The sequence below is a fragment of the Crocuta crocuta genome, unplaced genomic scaffold (genome assembly GCF_008692635.1).
Source record: "Crocuta crocuta isolate KB4526 unplaced genomic scaffold, BGI_CrCroc_1.0 scaffold223, whole genome shotgun sequence".
Taxonomy (NCBI): domain Eukaryota; kingdom Metazoa; phylum Chordata; class Mammalia; order Carnivora; family Hyaenidae; genus Crocuta; species Crocuta crocuta.
In genome coordinates, this window is record NW_027529426.1 from 3680386 (window position 1) to 3703018 (window position 22633).

Consider the following 22633-nt stretch of genomic DNA (forward strand, 5'->3'; position numbering starts at 1 on the left):
ATCAAAATGTAAAAATTTAGGCTTTGCCAGCCATAAAGTCTTGGTGAACTTCTCAACTCTGCCTTTATAAAATTGCAAAAGCAGTCATAGACAGTATGTAAATAAACAGTGTATGTTTCAGCAAACCTTTAATGAAAACAAGTGGTCCATAGGACCATAGTTTACCAATTTCTGATCTGAATTACTCAAACTTCATACTTTATTGTGTTGGACGATACAGAAGTACTTTTTGTAGATGTGCTGCCGAAGTGAGCACCAGAAGTACTTTTTGGAAGGGACATGATTTACTTACTTTAGTAATAGGCCATAAAATAGATAATAGAACTATTCAGGAAGAATTTTTTTTCCGCTCTTCACATTTTTAGTTAATTTTCTTTGATGTATGGTTTCATAGTAATTTTGTTATGATAATTGTTTCTGTTATCTTCAGTCTTCTGGCAAGAAGTTTTCCCTATGGAAATTGTATATTCCTTTGTTAATTTAAAATACCTACCTTTTGACATCACCTTTCCTTCCAACATAATAGTGGTTGCTACTCCACAATTTTTTGTTAACTTATGGTATAGATTTTCTAGTGGCTGATGATTTTTTAACTTAAAAAAAATGTATAATACTGTTTGGATTTTCTTACAGAAATTTGTTAGCTCATATGATATCTTTTTGTTTTAAATTTCAGTCAGAGGCTAACTGTTCTGCCATGTTTGGAAAACTGATGACCATAGCAAGTGAGTTTGTTTATTCACTCCATATATAATATAATAAACATCAAAACAGACAAATAATTTACCCAATGGGACAATTTATACTAAGTAAGAAAATAACTCTACATAATTTTTAAGAGAGCTTGCTCTTAGTTTAGTAGTTTTTCTTTTATAATACTGATTCTCTTCCATTTTTATAGAGAATTTGCCTGACCCTGGGAAAGCACAAGATTTTGTGAAGAAATTTAACCAAGTTCTTGGTGATGATGAGAAATTGCGGTCTCAGCTGGAATTATTAATTAGTCCAACCTGTTCATGCAAACAGGCAGATGTTTGTGTGGTTAGTAAATTATACTTGTACATTTGTGCTTTTAGCTTTGCTTACTAAAATTTATATTTCATTAGAATCTCCTTTACATAGTTATTTGTGTTAATTTAACTATATTTTGAGCTCTAAATTACTCAGTAGTATATCTGTGATCCGCTTAGTTGTCTTACCATTGTTCAGCCAAATTCAAGGAAAAGCACTAGAGAACTAAGCCAGGGAGATTGGTCCTAGGAATTGAGCAAGACAGTATGCCTTGTATTTAATAGACGTTTGTTAATGTAAACAATTCCTAAATCCTTGTGTGTGCATACATTTTCTTCATTCCTGTATTAGGATGGAAATAACTCTTGTCAATAAGTTGGCGATAGTTACTTTGTCATATATCCATTTATAAATAAGGTAGTTTCCTATTTAGGCTTTGTCTTCATTCTATTCCTGGATTCTTTATTTTATAGAAAACCAGTATTCATTGAAAATATCAGGAAGGAACTTCACCCATTCATTTATTGAGCATTTTATGAGTTTTGTGTTTGAATTTCAGCTATACCATTTACTACCAGTGTGACCTTTAGTAAGTTCTTCAATAATTTGTAGCCTCATTTTTCTCATCTATATATGTTAAAAACCTCACAGGACTGTTAAACAATTGTGTGTGTGTGTGTGTGTGAGAGAGAGAGAGAGAGCGCGCGCGCTAGCGAGAGAGAGGGAGAGAATGTGTGTGTATCCTAATACATGGTCCTTTAGGATTTAAATAAATTGTATTTCTGTGGTATAGTACATATATTACAACTGCTATGTTTGGGACTAGGCTTACAGAGATGAATGAGAGAAAAAATTATTTCAGATATTTATGTCTAGCTTTGTTCTAGAAAGAGTTAGAGTGGGATAATTATGTAATAAAGGGATGAGGACTATGATACATGTGTATACAAAATGGTATGAGAGCACTGAATAGGTATTTTTTATTCATTCTAGAGATACTGGGTCTCTGAGTTGATCTAAAGAGACCAGGAATTAGGAAGAGATGAGGGGAAGTTAAGTTAGACAAGAGAACAGTGGACTCTTCTTTAGAGCCTAGGGATATGGATATACCAACCACCCAGACTACCTCAACCTTTGCACTTCTGAACTGAGTGGTTTGCCGAAAACATTTAAAGTTTCATTTATTTCTTTGGGATTTAGAAGTCTAGTTCCAGAGTGCTGTGTCCTGTAGGACGTCAACTAATATGATTGGCTCATAGAATGAAATAGCTTTAAAAGGCCTTAAAAATAGTTGATTTTAGCATTTCATTTTACAAATAAAGACACTGAATTTTAAAGTTTCTCATCCACTATTTTACATCTGGTGATAGTGGCTAAGTTTCAGGTAGAGTCTAGATCCCATAAGTCCACAATAGTATTCTTTCTGTACATTCCATCGTTTGCAGAAGAGCCCATTCAAATGAGTACTGCTCAACAAATGTTGACCTTGAGAAAGAACAGTCAAGTGGTGTTTTTGGTCTGAGAAAAAAACAGAACTTAAGCTTGAGTTTGAAAAAATGGCAATAACATGAATTCCTACTATTTGTCAGACCATAAATATTTAAGAGTTTCTAAATCCAAAAAGTATCTGCAAAACAGATGTTTTTAACCAGAATATCTCAGGATGAATACCACAGCCATGCAGTGTAGCCAATCAGTGCTTCTGATTTTAGCAACCAGGAAAGTAGAGATGAGGACTGCAGTTGCACTAGAAAGAGCAAAGTAATGATACTTTTTTGGAGGGGAAATTATTCTGAAGATATTTTAAGTAATGGTCTATAGAATAGCTCTTCTAGAAGAAAACATTTCTACTCTTCACATTTTTTAGTTTGTTTTCTTTGGTGAATGGTTTTGCAGTAATTTCCTTTCTTGCTTTGACATGAGCACTGTGTATTCTCTAAGCACATTATCTGACTTATCTGTATATTGAGTATAAAATAAGACTTATAATACTCTTTAAACACGCAGGAAAACACCACTGTCAGTTTTTGCCATTTTCCAGAATATTTATATCCTTTTGTTCTTCTCCCCAAGGGTTACTGATATTAGTTATATATGTCTTCTATTATCACATTCTTTTTTTCCTCCTGCTTTCATTCTGAAATAGAAGAAAAGAATAAAGAAGAAATAAATATACAAACAAAATTTAGTTTCTGTCATTCTATGTAGTTTTCATTCTTATCTCTGAGAATTCCTCTCTATCCGCTGCCAATGTGTATATAGCACCACTTTGTTTTTTTATTCTAAATGACAATCACTTCATTTCAAGAAGTGAACATTACTCCGTAACAAGAGTTTTGTAGGAATGGAGATCTAATGCTTTGAGCAAGAAATAACAGACCCATACTATGGCTTAATACATACATACATGATACTGTAGTGAGAGAGGATGAGCAGTGGTATTGTAGTATATGCTCTTTAGATTTGCTTTCCGTTTGGACTGTACCTTTTAAGTCTTCACACCTTTGTTCTAGAGAAGGATCATTGCCATAGCATGAGCTCTGCTTGCTTTTTGATGCTCTAGCATCTCCCTATGACCATAGTTCCTAAATTTCAAGATTTTCTAGGAAGCTTATTAATGGAGCATTTGAGACAGTCCTAGGTTTGAATTCCAGCTGTACCATTTACTACCACTGTGACTGTTAGTGAGTTACTCAGTATTTCTGAGCCTCCTTTTCTTCATCTATAAATATTATCAACCTCATGAAATTGTTAGAATAAGATAAAATGAAATTTTGGGCCGCCTGGGTGGCTCAGTTGGTTAAGCGTCCGACTTCAGCTCAGGTCATGATCTCACAGTCCATGGGTTCGAGCCCCGTGTCGGGCTCTGTGCTGACAGCTAGCTCAGAGCCTGGAGCCTGCTTCAGATTCTGTGTCTCCTTCTCTCTCTGCCCCTCCCCTGCCCTGTCTCTCAAAATAAAGACATTAAAAAAAATTTTTTTTTAAGAGTTGCTTTAAAAAAAGGATGAAATTTTGTGTATGGCCTAATGTAAGACCCCTAGCACTGCCCTGTAAGATGTAAATAAATGATAATTTTTGTCATACTACATATACATGACAAACACTAGCAATTCTTTAAATAAGTAGAGAGGGATTATGACTCTCTATCTTTTTAAGGGTCTCAAGTGATTCTGTTAGAGTACACACCTTAAAAACCCTTCTCTACAGGGTTATCCAAATATGCATTGTATCTTCTGAAGGCCAAATTTGGGGTTGTCCCTTGATCAAGTCTACACCATTATAATTCACTGCATAATTTAGTGAATTGTATTATACATAGTCTCTCACTGAGGTTGCAGTTTAGGTGACAGAGACAGGCAAATATTTCAGTAGAGAATACAACATGGTAAGTGTTCTGATAGAATCCTGTCCTTTGTAACACAAAAGAGCAGCTCCCATTCCAGGCCAGGATGGAAATTGGAATAGCTTATTCTAGAATAAGTGATTGCCAGATTGAATCTTAAAGTATGTAAGTAGGGATTAGACCACTATATCAAGAATGATTGCTGTATTTCTAGCCTGAGTAACTGGATATTGGAGAAGGTATTTGAGGGATCAGAAAAGATAACAGTGTGTGGCTTCTCAGCAGTTGTGTTTAGAAGTCGAATTCAAGACTGGTTGGTATAGTTCCTGGAGGAGGTAAAGAAAAGAATGAAAAGGGAGAGAGATGCTAATGTATGCTATTTAGTAATAGTAATCAAATGTTTCCTGTTTTCTTTTAATTTAATCTGTCTATAGTTGGAATGATGTACATACAGGGGTGATGTGATTTATGGTAAACACATATTTGATCTTTGTCCCCCATTTTTGGCACAGAACTAAAACCCTTTAAATTTCCAAAGTACAGAAAGCCACATCAGTGTCTTTGGTTATGTTAATAAGGTACCTTTAGGAACTTGGCCTAAGGATGAGGACTGGATGCCTGTGGAACCAATTACATGATTAGAGGATTGGAACTTTCAGCCCTACCCTCTGACCTCTGGGGAGAGGAGAGGGGTTGAAAATTGAGTTCAATCACCAATGGCCAATGGTTTGATCAGTCAAACCTATCTAATAAAGCCTCCATAAAAACTAAAAAAGACAAAATTCAGAGAGCTTCTGGGTTGGTGGACATGTAGAAATTTGGGGAGAGTGGCAGACTCACAGAAGAAATGGAAGCTCTTTGTCCTTTCCACATACTTCGCCCTATGCATCTCTTCCATCTGGCTGTTCCTTAATTATATATCCTTTTATAATAAACCAGTAATCTGGTAAGTAAATATTGCTCTGAGTTCTGTGAGCCACTTCTAGCAAGTTAATCAGACCCATGGAAGGAGGGGGTTATGTATGGGAAACAAGATTTACAGCCAGTAAGTCAGAGTATAGGTAACAACCTGGGCTTACACCTGGTGAGGGGTGGGGACAGGGGTGGGAGACAGTCCCTTAAGTCTGAACCCTTAACCTGTTATGGATGTTATCTTGGATAGACAGTATCAGAATTGAATTGAATTGTAGGATACCTTACTGATGTTTGGAGAATTGCTTGTTGGTTGGGGAAGTCCTCGCCCCAACCTGACCTGCCCCCCCACATTGGAATTGTGTTTAGGAACTGAAAAGAACAGGTCACTGTAACATGAAAGTTAAACCTTTAAAAACCACTTCTTGTGGAAAATTACTTTATCTAGTTTACTGATTCTAGCTATGAAAATTATTGATAATGTTAAATCCTCTTAGGAGACATTTTGATTAGGAAAACATCAAAGTATATGAGAGGAAATACTGTGTATGTGAAAGAGTACAGTTTTTTTTTAAAAAAATTTTTTTATTGTCAAAATGAGAAAAAGTGTGAAAAACAAAGGAGATATATAAATGCAGAATTTTTAAGCTCTTAGTTTTGCAATAATAGGATTAATAAATTATAAGCTTTTTGAGAATAGGGACTATTTGATATTCTTTAAGAGTGCTTAATATACAGAACAATTTCTATAACTAGTAAATATGTATCAATAGTAGTATCAATCTGCAGTGTCGGCATAGTTGATGAGAAATTTTGGAAACACTGTCAGAGATGCAGAAAGATTCATTTTATTTATTTTTTTCTGCTGTCATTTCCTAAAATGATTACATATGATTACTTCTGTTTGCAGCTTTGTCAGTTATGAAATTTCTTGTTTGTCTTAGATGTTTCTGTTTGTGCACTGGAAGTATGTGTGGGTATTTTTTTTCCTTAATTGCATAAAGAAAACAAACTGTTTATTTGTTGCTACAAACTAGTTGGTTCTTGCCACAAACTAATTTGGCTTGCTGCATATGTCCAGTATCACTTAAGACTATCATATACAATAATTGTTAGAGAGTAAGTATTACATACATAAAATATTGTTATGAGGGATTACTTAATGTAAGATTATATTGGAATATAAAAACATTAGGTTTTAAAAATTAATTGTATCTGGTATTGTTTATGTACATAGGTATATATTATATATTATTACTGGGTTTATATAATTGTGAATTATTCTTGTTCCATTTAGCATTTCCTTTATTTTTTCTATGCTTGTGGCTAGTACCATCACTGTCTCTCCTGGTGCCTAGTTTTTTTCTTTTTTAGTAACATATTCCAAAGTACTAACTAGTAGAGTTTGCCTAGCAATTTCCCAGTAGATTTATTTGTTACTAAGTGATCATTGACATTATCTTAATTTAAAGCAATTAAATTTTATGCTAGGGATAAAAAGAAGTCCCCTTTTGGGGAGACCTGCACAAAACAAATTTGATTTCAAAAGATAGAATTTAAATTCAGATTTAAAATGTATACCTGTGGGTTACAGCAAAGTATATAAAGACTGAGCACTGACTAAAATATTTTTATTTTCTCAAATGCTGAAATCTTACTAAGTTAATTACAGCTTGCAAAATAAACCAAGTATCTCTTATAACTAATCAGTTTTCCTGAGACTTACACTCTAATGACAAACATGGAGGGTATCCAATTTAATATTGTCTTTATAAAATTAACTTAAGTCAAGGTATCACTGAAATTACTATAGAAATTTTTTCCTTTCTCCCTTGTCCCCCTAAATATATATTTTCCATGGGAAAAAAGCATATAAAGTGACTATTATTTGTTACTACTTTATAATTTGGAAAGTACTTTTAATACACATTATCTTTTCACCCAAAATGTACATTTACTCATCAGAAATACTCAGTTAGATGCGTTGTGATTAAACTTCTTCCCCTAGTCCTAGCACTTTGTGAATTTAACCTTGTCTTTGGGAAAATCAACGTCTCTAATAATTAAGTCCCAATATATTCTTTAGAAACTCCAGCAGTAATGTGTTTTCTTTGTAGGAACTGTTTTATGTATTGCCACCATCTTTGGAATCATCTATGTTATCCAGAACTAAAAAATCTTATAATTAATTACATACTTATGAATCTCTCCCTCTTTAAAAAGACACATCATTAACTTAAAATAAAACATAATATTCTGTCAAATTACAAAATAAGCTAATAAATCATATCCATGAATGTATTGTTAACTTTTTGAAAAAGCATTAAAAAGGATTGTTTAGTAAGGAGTAATTTCATGGGAGAAATATGAGACAAAAGGCATATGTCATCCCCTTTCTGTCCTCCACAGTCCAGATTTTGCAATGATAACCTAATGAGTATATAATTTTACTCAGGGTCTAAAGCAGAAATTTAGTCAGGTCTAAAGCAGACCTGCTGGTTTTGAATCTTTAAATGCTTTTGATACCTATAATCATTTTTATTTTGAAAAATATGAAAGTGAATCATACTTATGGTAAAATCTTTCCTTTCTATAGAGAGAAATAGCTCGAAAACTTGCAAATCCTAAGCAGCCAACAAACCCTTTTCTAGAGATGGTCAAATTTCTGTTGGAAAGAATTGCACCTGTGCACATTGATTCAGAAGCCATAAGGTAAGCCAGGAAATTTATTCATTCAAAAATAGAATATGATCTGAAACCACAGTGTGGTAAGTTTAAATCCTGGGTCCCTAAGAAAACCTAAAAAGTTTAACTGTATACCTTTTTAATATATCATTCAAATTGAAAGAAGGGCCTACTCATTTTTTAGTCTTTGGCTTACTTCAGTGATTTTAATTTTTTTTTATAGTTCTCGTGTTTTATTCTTAGCCTGTATGTGTTCATTAAAGAAAACCGTAGAACACTAAAAATGGAAAAAGAAGAAACTTTTAAATCTATAGGCTGTCAATCAGTCTTTGAGTTTTCTTAACCATTTTGATGTCCACACAACATTCCTGTAGTATGTATTGTTATCATTGTTCAGTTGAGATATGTGAAAACAGAATAGTATTTTGAAAAGAGAATAAGTTGCCATTAGACTAATCCAGTCACAACATGTGTCTGCTACATACCAGTTTTGTGTCTTTGGAAGAAACCTGGTAGTCTTGAGTTTTTAATTTTATTTTTAACTTTAATATGTGTATAACATCTCTTTGTCATATGATTGTGAAAATTAGAGATAACATAAAACTAAGCAGCCTGGCATAATAGATACTGACAGCTGTTTTTTTAATTGTTTTCCATAATTACATGCATTTCCATTGTTTGTGATGATTTCGGTTGTAAATTTCTGTGAATACTTTTTCCTGGCACTAGTCATTTTTCCAGTAGACAAGCTATATATCTTCCCTTTTCATGTTGTTACTATATAGTACTTATTGGTTCTCTCTCTGTCTGTTTTGTTGTTTTGTTTTTATTGGTTCTCTCTCTCTTTTAATGTTTATTTATTTTTGAGAGAAAGAGAGAGTGGTTGAGGGAGGGGCAGAAAGAAAGAGGGAGACACAGAAGCTGAAGCAGGCTCCAGTCTGCAAGCTGTTAACACCGATCCCAACGCAGGACTCAAACTCCTGAACCACAAGATCATGACCTGAGCTGAAGTTGGACACTTAACCAACTGAGCCACCCAGGCGACCTTTATTTTTTTGTTTTAAACAGCCTTGAGACCTGATTCTGGCAATTAGTTATTTCACCCTATGTGAATTACTGCTTTAGTTGTATTAAAATGCCAATTGTATTAGTTTTCTAGGGCTGCCATAACAAAATACCACAGACTGAGTGACTTTAACAACAGAAATTAATTTTCTCACAGTTCTGGAGGCTAGAGGTCAAAGATCAAAGTGCCATCAAGTTTGATTTCTTCTGAAGTGTCTCTTCTTGACTTGCAGATGGCCTCCTTCTCACTGTCTCCTTACAGGGTTTTACCTTATCTGTGTTCTAATCTTTTCTTCATAGAAAATAATAATTATATTGGATAACGACCCACACATTTCACCTCATTTTACCTTAATTATCTCTTGTAAAGCCCTATGTTCAAATACAATCACGTTATTAGATACTGGATATTAGACTTCAACATATGAATTTGGGGATACACAGTTCAGCTCATAACACCAGTATCTGTCGTCGTCGTCGTCTTTTTTTTTTTTTTCCTGAGAGAGAGCATGAGCAAGGGAGGGTCAGAGAGAGAGGGAGACACAAAATCTAAAGCAGGCTCCAGGCTCTGAGCTGGCTGTCAGCACAGAGCTCGACGTGGGGCTTAAGCCCACAAACCGTGAGATCGTGACCCAGCCAAAGTTGGACGCTTAACCAACTGAGCCACCCAGGCGCCCCTTCTTTTTTTTTTTTTTAATGTTTGTTTATTTTTGAGAGAGAGAGAGAGAGAGTGAGTGAGGTAGATGCAAAAAGAGGCAGACAGAGGATCCGAAGTGGACTCTGCGCTGACAGCAGAGAGCTTCATACGGGGCTCAAACTCGCCAACCACAAGATCATGACCTGAGCCAAAATCAGGAGTTGGAGCTTAACCAGCTGAGCCACTCAGGTGCCCCTACTTTTTTTCTTTTTGACTAAGGTTTCCTCATTATTTAGTATCCTTACTTGCAAATAAGAAAAGTAAGGTTTTTAGAGAGTAAGTGGTTTGTTCACAGCTAGGTAATGACAGAAACCATAGATTTACTTAATTTTTCCAAAGGATGGCAGTAATTTTCCTTTAATGTTTTAAATTTATTTTTATTTATTTATTTTTTAATTGGCTTCTCACCCAGTGCAAAGCCCAGTGCAGGGCTTGAGTCCACAACCCCAAGTCAAGACCTGCATTGAGATCAAGAGTCAGACATTTAACCAACTGAGCCACCCAGGCACCCCTGTTGTAGTTTTGTTTGTTTTTGTTTTTTTGTTTCGTTTTGGGTTTAGTTAAACAAAATGTTACATTAATTTCAGGTGTACAACATAGGGGCTTGAACCTACAGCCCTGAGGTCGAGTTCTGAGCTGAGATCAAGAGTTGGACGCTTAACCTACTGAGTCACCCAAGCACCCCTGTTTTAATTTTTTTTTATGTGGGTATATTTCAGACACCGTGTTAATTAGTTTCAGGTGTACAGCATAGTGATTTGGCATCTCTATACCTTATGCTATGGCTTGCCACAAATATAGTTACAATCTGTCACTGTACAACACTATTACAGTAGCATTAATTATATCCCCTGTGCTGTACCTTTATTCCGATGACTTATTCCAAAGCTAGAAGCCTTTATCTCCCATTTTTCTTCACCCCTATTGCCTATCCCTCCAGCCCCCTTCCCTCTGGCAGCTATCATTTCTCTGTATTTATAGGTCTGATTCTGCTTTTAGTTTATTCATTTGTTTTTTTTAGATTCCACATATGAGTAAATCATATGGTATTTGTCTTTCTCTGACTTATTTCATTTAGCATAATATCCTCTAGGTCTATCCATGTGGTTGCAAATGACAAGACCTCGTCCCTTTTTATGGCTGCATAATATTCCTGTGTGTGTGGGTGCACATACATGCGTATATACATACACACACCACGTCTTTATCCATTCACCTATCATTGGACACTTAGGTTGCTTCCTTGTCTTGACTATTATAAATAATGCTGCAGTAAACATAGGGGTGCATATTATCTTTTCAAATTAGCATTTTCATTTTCTTTGGGTAAATACCCAGTAGTGGAATTACTGGATCATATATTTCTATTTTGAATTTTTTTGAGGAACGTCCATATTTTCCACAGTGGCTGTACCATTTATTTATACAATAAATTTATTTTTTGTATATAAATATATATATTATTTTTTATGTCAGTGTCCTTTCCTCTATGCCATTTGATCTTAATGAGGTAAATCAAGGATATAGTACATGTAGATAGTACTCTTGCCTTTGCATATTCACTTTGAAAGAGACATACAATGACGTTTGCTGTTTGTCTCCATGAGGCTTCAAAGGGTTTCATTACTTTAGTAAATTAAGTAAGCTAGTGCTTGATCTCCAATCTTAAAAGACCAAAAACTCAGTTTTTTCAGTAACGGTGTTTGGGCTCAGAGAAATCAACTTATGGTTAGGGTTTCTTAGAGACTACTTTTATTCAAAATTCTAATTTATTAATTTTAATGAGAAATATGTCACATAATATTTTTTCTGTGTAGCCAAATCTTCATGGACTTTTGGCAAATAGAGGGTTTATTTCTTCATTTAACATACATTTAATGGAACAGTTTGTAAAATATATTGGGTAACTGGGGAAGGGTGGTTATATAACCCAAATTATGTGGGAAGGATTTGTTGTTAGAGCAGGCTCTTAAGTAGATCACAAGTAAAATGGGTAGTGAAAGATGAGTAGGAATTATGGAGAGTAGCCAGGTGGAGATTGCAGGGGAAGAATAGTCCAGGCCACTGGCCCTGTGTCCTTGGGTAGATTATTTAAGCTGCTCTGAGCTGTAATTTTCTCGCCTTTAAAATAAGGATAATAACACGTTACAATACAGTAACAATACACTGCAATAAAATAACTGGAATTGTTGAGAGGCTTAAATAACATGGATATAAAAACACTTAGTACAGTGCCTTGCACATAGTAATTACCAAATGAATATTAGTAGCTATTCTAGGAGGAAAAAATAGACAAAACAAAGGCACAGGGAATCAAGAGGTAGTTACAAAATTGCATGTACTTTAACCATAATGAAGGATTTTGGAAGAAAGGCATAAGGATAGTAGAAAACCATCCTAGATATAACCAATTTTTCTTTAGTATATTTTCCCCAGACTTGTGCTTATACAAATATACATATACATGCTCCAGTTATTTCCCTATAGATAGTGGTTGAAAGTGGAGTAGTGATTGTAATAATGGGAGAGAGGAGTAAAATTTTACTCTCCTCAGGGAGAGGGTAAAATTTTAAAAGAAAAAGGTTGAGGACTGACTCCTGAGAAAAATTAATTAAGAGGTTGGCAGAAGATAAGGAATTCATTAAGTTTAAAAAATTTGGGGGGCACCTGGGTGGCTCAGTCACCTGAGCGTCCGACTTCAGTGCAGGTCCTGATCTCACAGTTTGTGGGTTTGGGCCCCACGTCAGGCTCTGTGCTGACAGCTTGCTCAGAGCCTGGAGCCTGCTTTGGATTCTGTGTCTCCTCTCTCTGCCCCTCCCCTGTTCGTGCTCTCTCTCTCTGTCTCTCAAGAATAAAATAAATGTAAAAGGAAAAAGATTTTTTAATTTTTAACAACATGGTAGGGTGACAGATGGTAACTAGACTTATTGTGACCATTTCATAGTTTATAAATATCAAATCACCTGCTCTATCCCTGAAACTAATATAAGATTATATGTCAATTCTTCAATTAAACAAAAATTTTAAGGAGGCATAGTCAAAAGTGGAAAATCAGGAAAGAGTGGTAATACAGAAGCCAAAGAGGGTCTAAGCGGTGGAGAGGTCAGATGCTAACCAGAAGTAAAATAGATACTAAAAAGCATCCATTGGATTCAGAAAAAGGAGAAATGTCGCAATGGCCAGGAAAGTTTCTTTGGAGTATCAAGGGCAAACCCAGTTTACCAAGGATTGACAAGAGCATAAGATAGTCCTTCCCAACATCCACATCATGGTACACAGAGAAAGTGATAAAAACTGAGCAGAGAAGACTGCTCAAGCCCAGAGGTGATTGACTTAGCTCAACAGGATCCCAGTAGGTTCCAGTCTGCAGCCTTGAGGTAGGAGAAAATCCAAGGGATAAATACCTTGTCACACTTCCAAACTCTGCTTTAGGAGATAAATTGGGATGTAGGACAGCCACAGTGGACAGTTTAGCTATAAAAAGTTGAAGAGAAAAATGAGATAATGGAAAGAGAATAAGCCCGAGGAACGGTCTTTTGTTGTTTTTAATTAAGAAATTTTGAGTATTTAAATATCTTTGAGAGGTGCTAATAGAAAAGAAGAGGTTGAAGATGGGGGGAGGAATATCATAGAAGTATGATAATGCAACATTCCTAAAGAAGATAACAGGAAGAAGGAAATCTTCCCCATGACATGAAAAAATGATACAAATTAGAGGAATTTTTAAAAAATAAAATGTTTAATGTTTTCTTTATTTCTGAGAAAGAGAGAGACAGACAGCATGAGCAGGGGAGGGTCAGAGAGAGAAGGAGATACAGAATCTGAAATAGGCTCCAGGCTCTGAGCTAGCTGTCAGCACAGAGCCTGATGTGGGGCTCGAACCCACGAACCGTGAGAGATCATGACCTGAGCCAAAGTCAGACACTTAACCGACTGAGCCACCCAGGCGCCCTGTAGAAGAATTTAGAAGATAGGGTATAGAAAATTAGTTTTCACTCAAGGCCTCCATTATTTTCTGTTAGGTTAATAGTAATGTAGGTAGTCTGCTCAGTGGAAGAATTAAACCTGAATTAGAATGGTGAAGATTTATAACAGTTGTTATACAGTATAAAGAGAAAGGGACACATAGAAGACTTCCCAAGCAGCTTTGAACAGGCATTTGAATTGGTGATAATCTTCTGCTTCATGATACCCCTGTGAAGCACATGGAGTATTATTTCTCTAATTTAGAAATGAAAATACTTTTATAAGAGAAAGGACTACATTCCTGGATTAAAGACTTGGGTCTGTCTCTTAGATAGCTTCTTGACTCATAATGGTGATCCATCCACATTATAATGAAAACAGAGATTATGCCTGTCTTGCTTTGCACTGTAATTCCAGGATAGACCCTAAGACTTGGCCCATAATAGATGGTCAGTAAATACTTACTAAATAAAAGCATGCATGACTTCTTATAAATAATCAGATACATTCATAAATCTTTTCAAACATATTTGTAATCTTGTTAAATTCATTTACGATTTTGTAGGATTTCCTCCAAATAGAAAGCACAAGTCAGAATATCCTTCTCAAATTGGAAATAACTTTTTTTTTTTTTTTAATATATGTCAGAGCTAAAACTTCTAGAGCAAAATACTGGGTAAGCAAGGTATCTTAAATAGGACATAAAGGGGCACCTGGGTGGCTCTGTCGGTTAAGCGTTCAGCTTTGGCTCAGGTCATGACCTCACGGTTCATGGGTTCAAACCCCATGTCAGGCTCTGTGCTGACAGCTACCTCAGAGTGTGGACCCTGTTTCAGATTCATTGTCTCCTCTCTCTCTGACCCTCCCCTGTTCATGCCATCTGTCTGTATGTCTGTCTCCGTCTCTCTTTCTCTCTCTCTCTCTCTCTCTCTCTCTCTCTCAGAAGGATAAAAAAAAATAGGACATAAAAAGCACAAACAGTGATGGAGCACCTGGGTGACACAGCCAGTTAAGCACCCTGCTCAGTAAACGATCCAGTTTAAAAAAAGTGGACAGAAGATTTGAACAGACTTCACCAAATAAGATATACAAGTAGGAAATAAGCACAGGAAAAGACAATCAACATTATTACCCATTAAGGAAATATAAATTCAGATTGCAGTGAGAAGTACCACTGCATAGTCATTTGAATGGATAAAATTAAAGATATTGTCCATAACCAAGTATTGATGAGATTTTAGACTGACTAAACCAAGTGTTGATATAGGAGATAGTTTGTTGTAACATTAAGTGTACATATAACATTACTGTACAACTCAGGAATCCCAATACTACATATTTGCCTACAAAAAAAAAGAAAGCATAACTCCTAAAGACTTAAACCTTGCTTGTAGCAGCTTTATTTATATCTTTAAACTAGAATACCCTCAAAGTTCATCTGTTGGTAATTAGACAAACATACTGTGATAAATCCATGCAATGTAATACTTCTCAGCAATAGAACAAACTACTGATTCTACACAACAATGTGGAGGAATCTCCAGAGAATTATGTCACATAAAAGATGTCAAACACAAAATATGTGAAATTCTAGAAAAGGTAAAATTATAGTGGCAGAAGCCAGATCAGTGCTTGCTGGTGTGGAAAAGAGATTGACCACACAGGGGAGCATAAGGCAGTTTTTTGGGGAGATGGGAATGTTTTTAGATATATATATATTCACAGTGAAGTACCACTTTATACCCATTTATACCTATATTATAGGGCTATAATAAAAAAGATGAGTTGGAGAAGACATCGGAAAATTGTTACCCTCATATACTGCTGGTGGGAATGTAAAATGATGGAGCTTCTTTGGAAAAGAGTTAGGCAGTTCCTTAATGAGTTAAAACATATAGGGGTGCCTGAGTGTTTCATTCGGTTAAGTGTCTGACTTTGGCTCAGGTTGTGATCTCGCAGTTTGTGAGTTAGAACCCTGCATCCGGCTCTCTGCTGTCAGTGCCAAGCCCACTTTGGATCCTCTGTCCCCCTCTCTGTCTGCCCTACCCCGACTTGTGAGCACTTGGCACCCACTCACGCGCACTTGTGCTCTTTCTCTCTCTTTCAAAAATAAACATTTGTGGTGCCTGGGTGGCTCAGTCGGTTAAGTGTCCAACTCTTGATCTCAGCTCTGGTTATGATCTCACAGTTTGAGGGTTCAGGCCCCACATTGTGCTTTGTGCTGACAACACGGAGATTGCTTGAGATTCTCTCTCTCCTTCTCTCTGCTCCTTCCCCACTTACTCTCGCTCTCTGTCTCTCTCAAAATAAATACACTTTAAAAAATAAATAAATATTTTTTTAAAAAGTTAAAACAGAGTTACTATATGACCCAGCAATTCCACTCCTAAATATATGCCCAAGAGAAGTGAAAATATATGTCCATACCTGGATATGAATGTTTACAGAAACATTATTCATAATAGCAAAAAAAAAAAAAAAAAAGGAAACAACCCAAATGTCCATCAACTGATAAACAGATAAGCTCTCTTATATGCATATACTGGAAGATTATTCAGGATTAAAGTAAATGAAATACCAATACATAGTACAACATGGATGAGAATCTGTTTATATGAAATATTCAGAATAGGCAAATGTCCAGCCGCAGAAAGCAGATTAGTAAATGACTAGGGCTAGAGAAGGTACGAGTGAATAGCAGTGACTCCTACTGGAAAAGGGGTTTTTTTGAGGGATGGGGTGAAATCTAAAATTAGATTATGAACCTGTGAATATACACTAAAAACCACTGAATTATACATTTTAAATAGGTGAGTTGTATGGTATATAAATTATATTCCTAGCTAATGTTTATATACACTCCTAATTTGTTTTCAAAAAAAAATGTTTTATCAATTGAACATAGGAAGTTTTTAAATTCTTGTAATGTTAAAAGAGAAATAAAAGTACTAAAAGTGGTTTAAATTATATAGAAGATGCATCTGTGTACCTTATGTATTTTGTACTTAGGTTTTTTTTAGTAGTTTGACTAAAATATGCATATTTTGGGGCACCTAGGTGGCTCAGTCAGTTAAATGTCTGACTTCAGCTCAGGTCATGATCTCGCGTTTCGTGGGTTCAAGCCCCACATCAAGCTCTGTGCTGACAGCTAGCTCAGAGCCTGGAGCCTCTCTTCCGATTCTGTGTCTCCCTCTCTCTCTCTGACCCTCCCCCGCTTGTCCTGTCTCTGTCTCTCAAAAATATATAAATTTTTAAAAATCATTTAAAAATGCATATTTTTCCAAGGGAAAAATTTTAACCTAAAAATTATGATTAATTCCCATTTGTTCCATATTTGCTGTTTACTAGGCCATTTGCTCTAATAATTTAATGTCTCCAAAATAAGGTATTTTTTTTTTCAGTTCACTGATGAGGAAACAGTCTCAAACCAAAAGTCACATGTATTGCAATGACATGGATGGAGCTAGAATATATTATGCAAAGTGAAATAAGTCCATCAGAAAAAGACAAATATATATGATTTCACTCATGTGGAATTTAAGAAACAAAACAGATGAAAATAGGGGAAGGGGCGGAAAAGACGGAGAAAGGGAAACCACAAGAGACTCCTAAGAATAGAGAGCAAACTGAAGGCTGATGGAGGGACATGGGTAGGGGGATGGGCTAGATGGGTGCTGGGTATTAAGAAGGGCATTTGTTGTGATGAGCACTGAGTGTTGTATGTAAGTGATGAGTCATTGAATTCTACTGAAACCAGTATTGCACTAATTAATTAATTAACTAATTAAACTTAAAAATAAATAAAAATTAAGGATTAAAAAAAATCATACTTGTTTTTACCTAAAATAGTACCGTGTTGGGGTGCCTGGATGGCTCAGTTGGTTAAGCCTCTGACTTTTAATTTTGGCTCAGGTCATGATCCTCACAGTTTGTGAGGTAAAGCCCTGCGGCAGGCTTCATGCTGAGCATGAGCTTGCTTGGGATCCTCTGTCTCCCTCTCTTTCTGCCCCTCCCCTGCGTGTGTGCATGGGCTCACACGTGCTCTCTCTCTCTTTCAAAATAAATAAACATTTTTAAAAACAAAAAACAGGTGCCTGGGTGGCTCCGTCAGTTAAGTGTCCAACTTCATCTCAGGTCATGATCTTGTGGTTCATGAGTTCTAGCCCTGTGTCTGGCTCTGTGCAGTTAGCTCGGAGCCTGGAGCCTGCTTTGGATTCTGTTGCCCCCTCTCTCTCTGCCCCTTCCCCACTTGTGCTTTGTCTCTGTCTTTCAAGAATAAAGAAACATTAAAAAAAAAAAGTTCACCTTGTTAAAAAATAAATAAATGTAAGTACTGTGTTGCTACAAGTCTGATTTTTATTGACAAGTAATGTTCTGTTTTGTCGTGGTTAGGTATGTTTGAAACACTAATTTCATAATGTTGGACAATTAAATGTTTTCTAATTGATGGATCTGTTTATCAATATAACAGGATGCTTCTAATGAACTGCTTCTTTTCTCTAAATTTTTACGAATAGAATTACTCAGTGAATTAATTACCAAGGATTAATTTAAACTCTTTTGTCCATGTATTTGTCTTTTACTTTGAATTGTCATTTGTCCATTTAGCAACTGCCATCTATTGTTTTTCTACAATTGTAAACAGTCTCTTTATATATAGAGATCAATGTTAAATTATATTTCCAGTAGGTATCATTTAATTTTAGTTTTGTTGTTTTTTAGTACGTGGAGTTTGGGTGAGGTTGTGGGGAAATAAAAATAACTCAGCTGTCAAAATGGGAGCAATGTTTAAAAAGTCATGAAATGAGGGTGGCTCAGTCTGTTAAGCATTCTGCTCTTGATTTCAGCTTGGATAATGCTCTGAACAGTTCGTGGGATGAAGCCACTGGATTCTCTCTTTTCCTCTCTCTCTCCGCCCCTTCCCCACTCAGGCACAAGCTCTCTTTCAAAATAAATAAACTTTCTTTCCTAGTCACAAAATAACTTTTTCCTCCAGGAACATACTTGTAGCTAATGTTTAGATTCCGTATGTGTTCTACCACAATACAATTAGGAATTACTAATCTACTAAGGTTGCTAATTTAGATTTTCTTGTTTTAATAGTGCACTGGTAAAACTGATGAATAAATCAATAGAGGGAACAGCAGATGATGAGGAGGAGGGTGTAAGTCCAGATACAGCTATTCGTTCAGGACTTGAACTTCTTAAGGTACTTTTGAAATACTTCTGTCTCCATGAATTTCCACAGTCTTAATTCGAAATCTCCTAAGGACATGCAAGGGTGGGGCTTTATTTCATTGGAAACTATTTGAAAAATTAAAACATGTGTGGTAGAAATCATATTTTATAAAAATGTATGTCTTTTATATTACAATAATGTAATTGTTTTACAATATAAAATAATATAATGTTTTGAGGATTTGCTATTTCATTCATCATTTGCATACATGTATTTAACAACATGTACTTGTGACAGTATATTCTAAATGATCTAGTCTTTTCATCTGGAGTAGTAGGACTGCTCACAGGAATTATGAGAGCATCTGTCTTATCAGGAAATTTTTAAACAGTTGCTGCTCATATTTATATTCTTATGCCAGAGAATTCAGAGAATAGAGCAATTAGTAAGAGCCAGATCAGGCAAGACTTTGTGGACAAGATATGGCTTAATCTAGGGGTAACACAGCATCATGAAAGATAGTAGTTCTTGGCACATTTTAGGGAATATTGGGAGTGTAGCCTAACTAGAAAAAAAGATTATTTTGGGGAGTAATGGGAGACAGGAATGGTTTTAGATTGTGGAATGCTCTTGGAGCAGAATGGTATTATCAGGGTCTTTCATTCTGGCTTTCAGTATGGCACAGCACTTAACAGAGCTTTCATCAGAGTAAGGAGGAAATTGAAGGCAAAGAGATATTTAGATCACTACGATATATAGACTAAAGGAGAAGAGACAAGCCAGTGCAATGGACATTAGATAGAAAAGAGAGTGATGGGATTGTATTGGAATGGTTTCAAATTTAATTTCATGTAAAGATTTGATAAGATGCTTCATGAGAAAGATTTTATATTTTTAATAATGAGCTTATATTTTTAAATAGTTTTAAGAGTGAAATCTTTAAGATAAACATTTTTCATTGGTTGTTTGATTCATTTTTTCAAATTTGATCCTCCATTTTTCTTTAAAATTTACAAGGTTTTTTAAATCAACTTATTACTAACATGTCAACATACTGTCTAAATATTATCAGCAAGAATCTCACCAAATGAGACCATCTCTTTACTTTATAACCTATTAAATAAATGCTTATTGAAAAAGTTAATGAAATCTGCATGCTCCATCCCCTGTACACGCCTCTCCACTTTTAGCCTTATTTCTGATATTATGCTAACTAAATTGTTTCCACTTCATGGAAAGTAAACTTTGTAGACATGTTATGTCCAACTTGCTGTAAACTCCTTAGATAGACTGGGACTTATGTAGTAATAAGTAAGGGAATAGTTATGTATATGTTTTTAATCATGATTAAAAGTTGACAGTTATGGCTTCTTTGTTTATAGTTATGACAAGTAAACATTTTGTTGGATGGATTTCAGTTAAAATATTCCTTTTAGAGTATTATTTTGCCAGTTGAAATAAAGCTCTGTTTTAACATTTTGTACACATCACAGTATCACAGTCCTTAAAAAAAGAGCCATATTTTCTGCATTCCCAGTTTCAGAATAGACTGAGAGGTGAAGAAGAAAATAGGGCAAAGGCTATATATCAACACTCTTGGAGTCTACTCCACAGTATTTCTTTTAATGTGTCATTAAACACAACAAATTACAAAGGAGACTATGAAATAAAATCTTTATTCTGTATAGCTAGCATATGCAGCCCATAATTTTGAATTATATTTAGAGTATAAAATAATTATTTTCTTTTAATGAAAACCATTGTCTATACTTCTAAAGTTCTATCTGTTCCTCCAGGTTCTGTCTTTCACACATCCTACCTCGTTCCACTCTGCAGAGACGTATGAGTCCCTGTTACAGTGCCTCAGAATGGAAGATGACAAGGTAGCAGAAGCTGCTATACAAATTTTTAGAAATACAGGCCACAAAATAGAAACAGACCTACCCCAGATACGATCGTGAGTATATTTTTTCTCATGGTAAACACAAAAGTTTTTTAAGTGTAGGAGCCCAACAGTCATTTTTCCTTTCATGTAGGAAGAGAAGAGAGAGGAGAGAGGAAAGACAACTTTTATTTAGCAACTTTTGTGTATCCTTTGTTTATCTTTTCTCTGCCTCATACNTGGAAGAACAAACTGAAAAAGAAATTAAAAGAATCCACTGAAACTTTGTTTATAACAAGATTATTTTTGAATATTAATATTAATAAAAAGTTATCACAGAATTATAATTTGTGGTTAATATATTTTCCTTCTCTATGTACATTTTTTTCCCCTCCAACTGGTTTAATTCAATAGCTGCTACTGACCTGTCTCACCAAAGAATGGGATAATCAAGTAGTGTGTTTAATGGCATATCTTATTAGTTGCTTGGTTGTTGGCAGTGGTGGTTTTATAATTTTGATCTCTTCCTCAAGATTACCTTTTCTCTTTGATCATAAGAATGAAATAAATTTTGATATTTTTACTTTGACATCTTAAAGAGGTTGCCTTAGGATCAAACTTGTGCTGAGAGTTTATATTTAGACAAAAGATGTGGGAGATATCTTTTGGAGGAAAAACACATTGCTGATAGCAGTTGAGTCACATGTTCAGGGTATATGCAAATAGTTTCGGATATATCCAGATCAAACCGTTTTTCCTTACAGGGCAATAATAGGACAAGAGGACTCCTGACTCCTAAAGTTTTTTGGGTGGTTTTTTTTTTTATGTTTTGTTTATTTTTGAGACAAAGAGACAGAGCATGAGCAGGGGAAGGGCAGAGAGATAGGGAGACACAGAATTTGAAGTAGGCTCCCTACTTCCTCTGTGCTGACAGCACAGAGCCATCGCAGAGCTTGAACCCACAAATCATGAGATCATGACCTGTGCCAAAGTTGGACACCTAACCGACTGAGCCACCCAGGCATTCCCTGACTCCTAAAGTTTTTATTAAATTTGTAAGCTAATAGTTTAATTTGAGAAATAAATCAATATTTATTGTACATTCTTTTTAATCTCAGAACTGTACTAGTATAAAAGAATTACCACATTTAGTCCCTGGACTCAAGGTGTGTATAGTCTAGAAGTGATAATCTTTGTACTTGTACATTGGGGAAAAATATCATTGACACAGTAGGATAAAGCTTCTGGTGAGTTTTTCAAGATAGGAAAGCCTATTTTAAGGTAAAGGATTTCTTCTGAAAGGAATTCTGTCCCATCGGAAGCAGTGGAAAATGGGGGTAGGTAAAATAGTTAACTTTGGACATAAGGTCTAAAACCTGTTGTTCGTTAGACTAATGAGGAAGGAAGGAGAGAATCACTGAAAAGCAGAGAAGCAAAATGATGCAGGCCTCAATAACAACCCTGATGGCATCATTGGATTATAGCACACTAGAAAAAAGCAGAAGAAAAGGTTAAATTTGATTTATGTGTCATCATTTCATTAGGCTAAGAAGAATTAATAACACATTTAACAACAATTTGATCAACACTATGTCTTCCTTTGTTACTTGCGTTATTTATAAGAACCGCTACTCTGGTAAATGAGTTTGTGAGAGAAAGACTTAAACAGTGTAGAGTTAAGGAGGCTACTGGGCCATGGAAATCTCTATCTTATAATTCTAAACCTGCATATAGAGAAATGTGTCGTATTCATAAATGTCAAATCAGATTTATACTGATTAGCATATATTCTAGTTTTTTGATTGAGGTACATGACCTGGTATCTGGGGTAATGCTCTTAATGTCTAGCCTCCCATTTTCATAAGAGCACCTTTTGTCACCATTGTATTTGAG

The 22633-nt window shown here is 35.4% G+C and overlaps 1 protein-coding gene across 1 annotated transcript in view; it reads left to right on the forward strand.

Moving 5' to 3' along the window:
* Window positions 1-22633, forward strand: part of PDS5A (PDS5 cohesin associated factor A) — a 138366-nt gene that overhangs the window by 70506 nt on the left and 45227 nt on the right. The window contains exons 14-18 of the mRNA XM_077758911.1: window positions 677-725; window positions 902-1041; window positions 7863-7978; window positions 18783-18888; window positions 20655-20815. Of these exons, the coding sequence (XP_077615037.1) occupies window positions 677-725; window positions 902-1041; window positions 7863-7978; window positions 18783-18888; window positions 20655-20815 (572 nt within the window). The remainder of the gene's footprint in view (window positions 1-676; window positions 726-901; window positions 1042-7862; window positions 7979-18782; window positions 18889-20654; window positions 20816-22633) is intronic.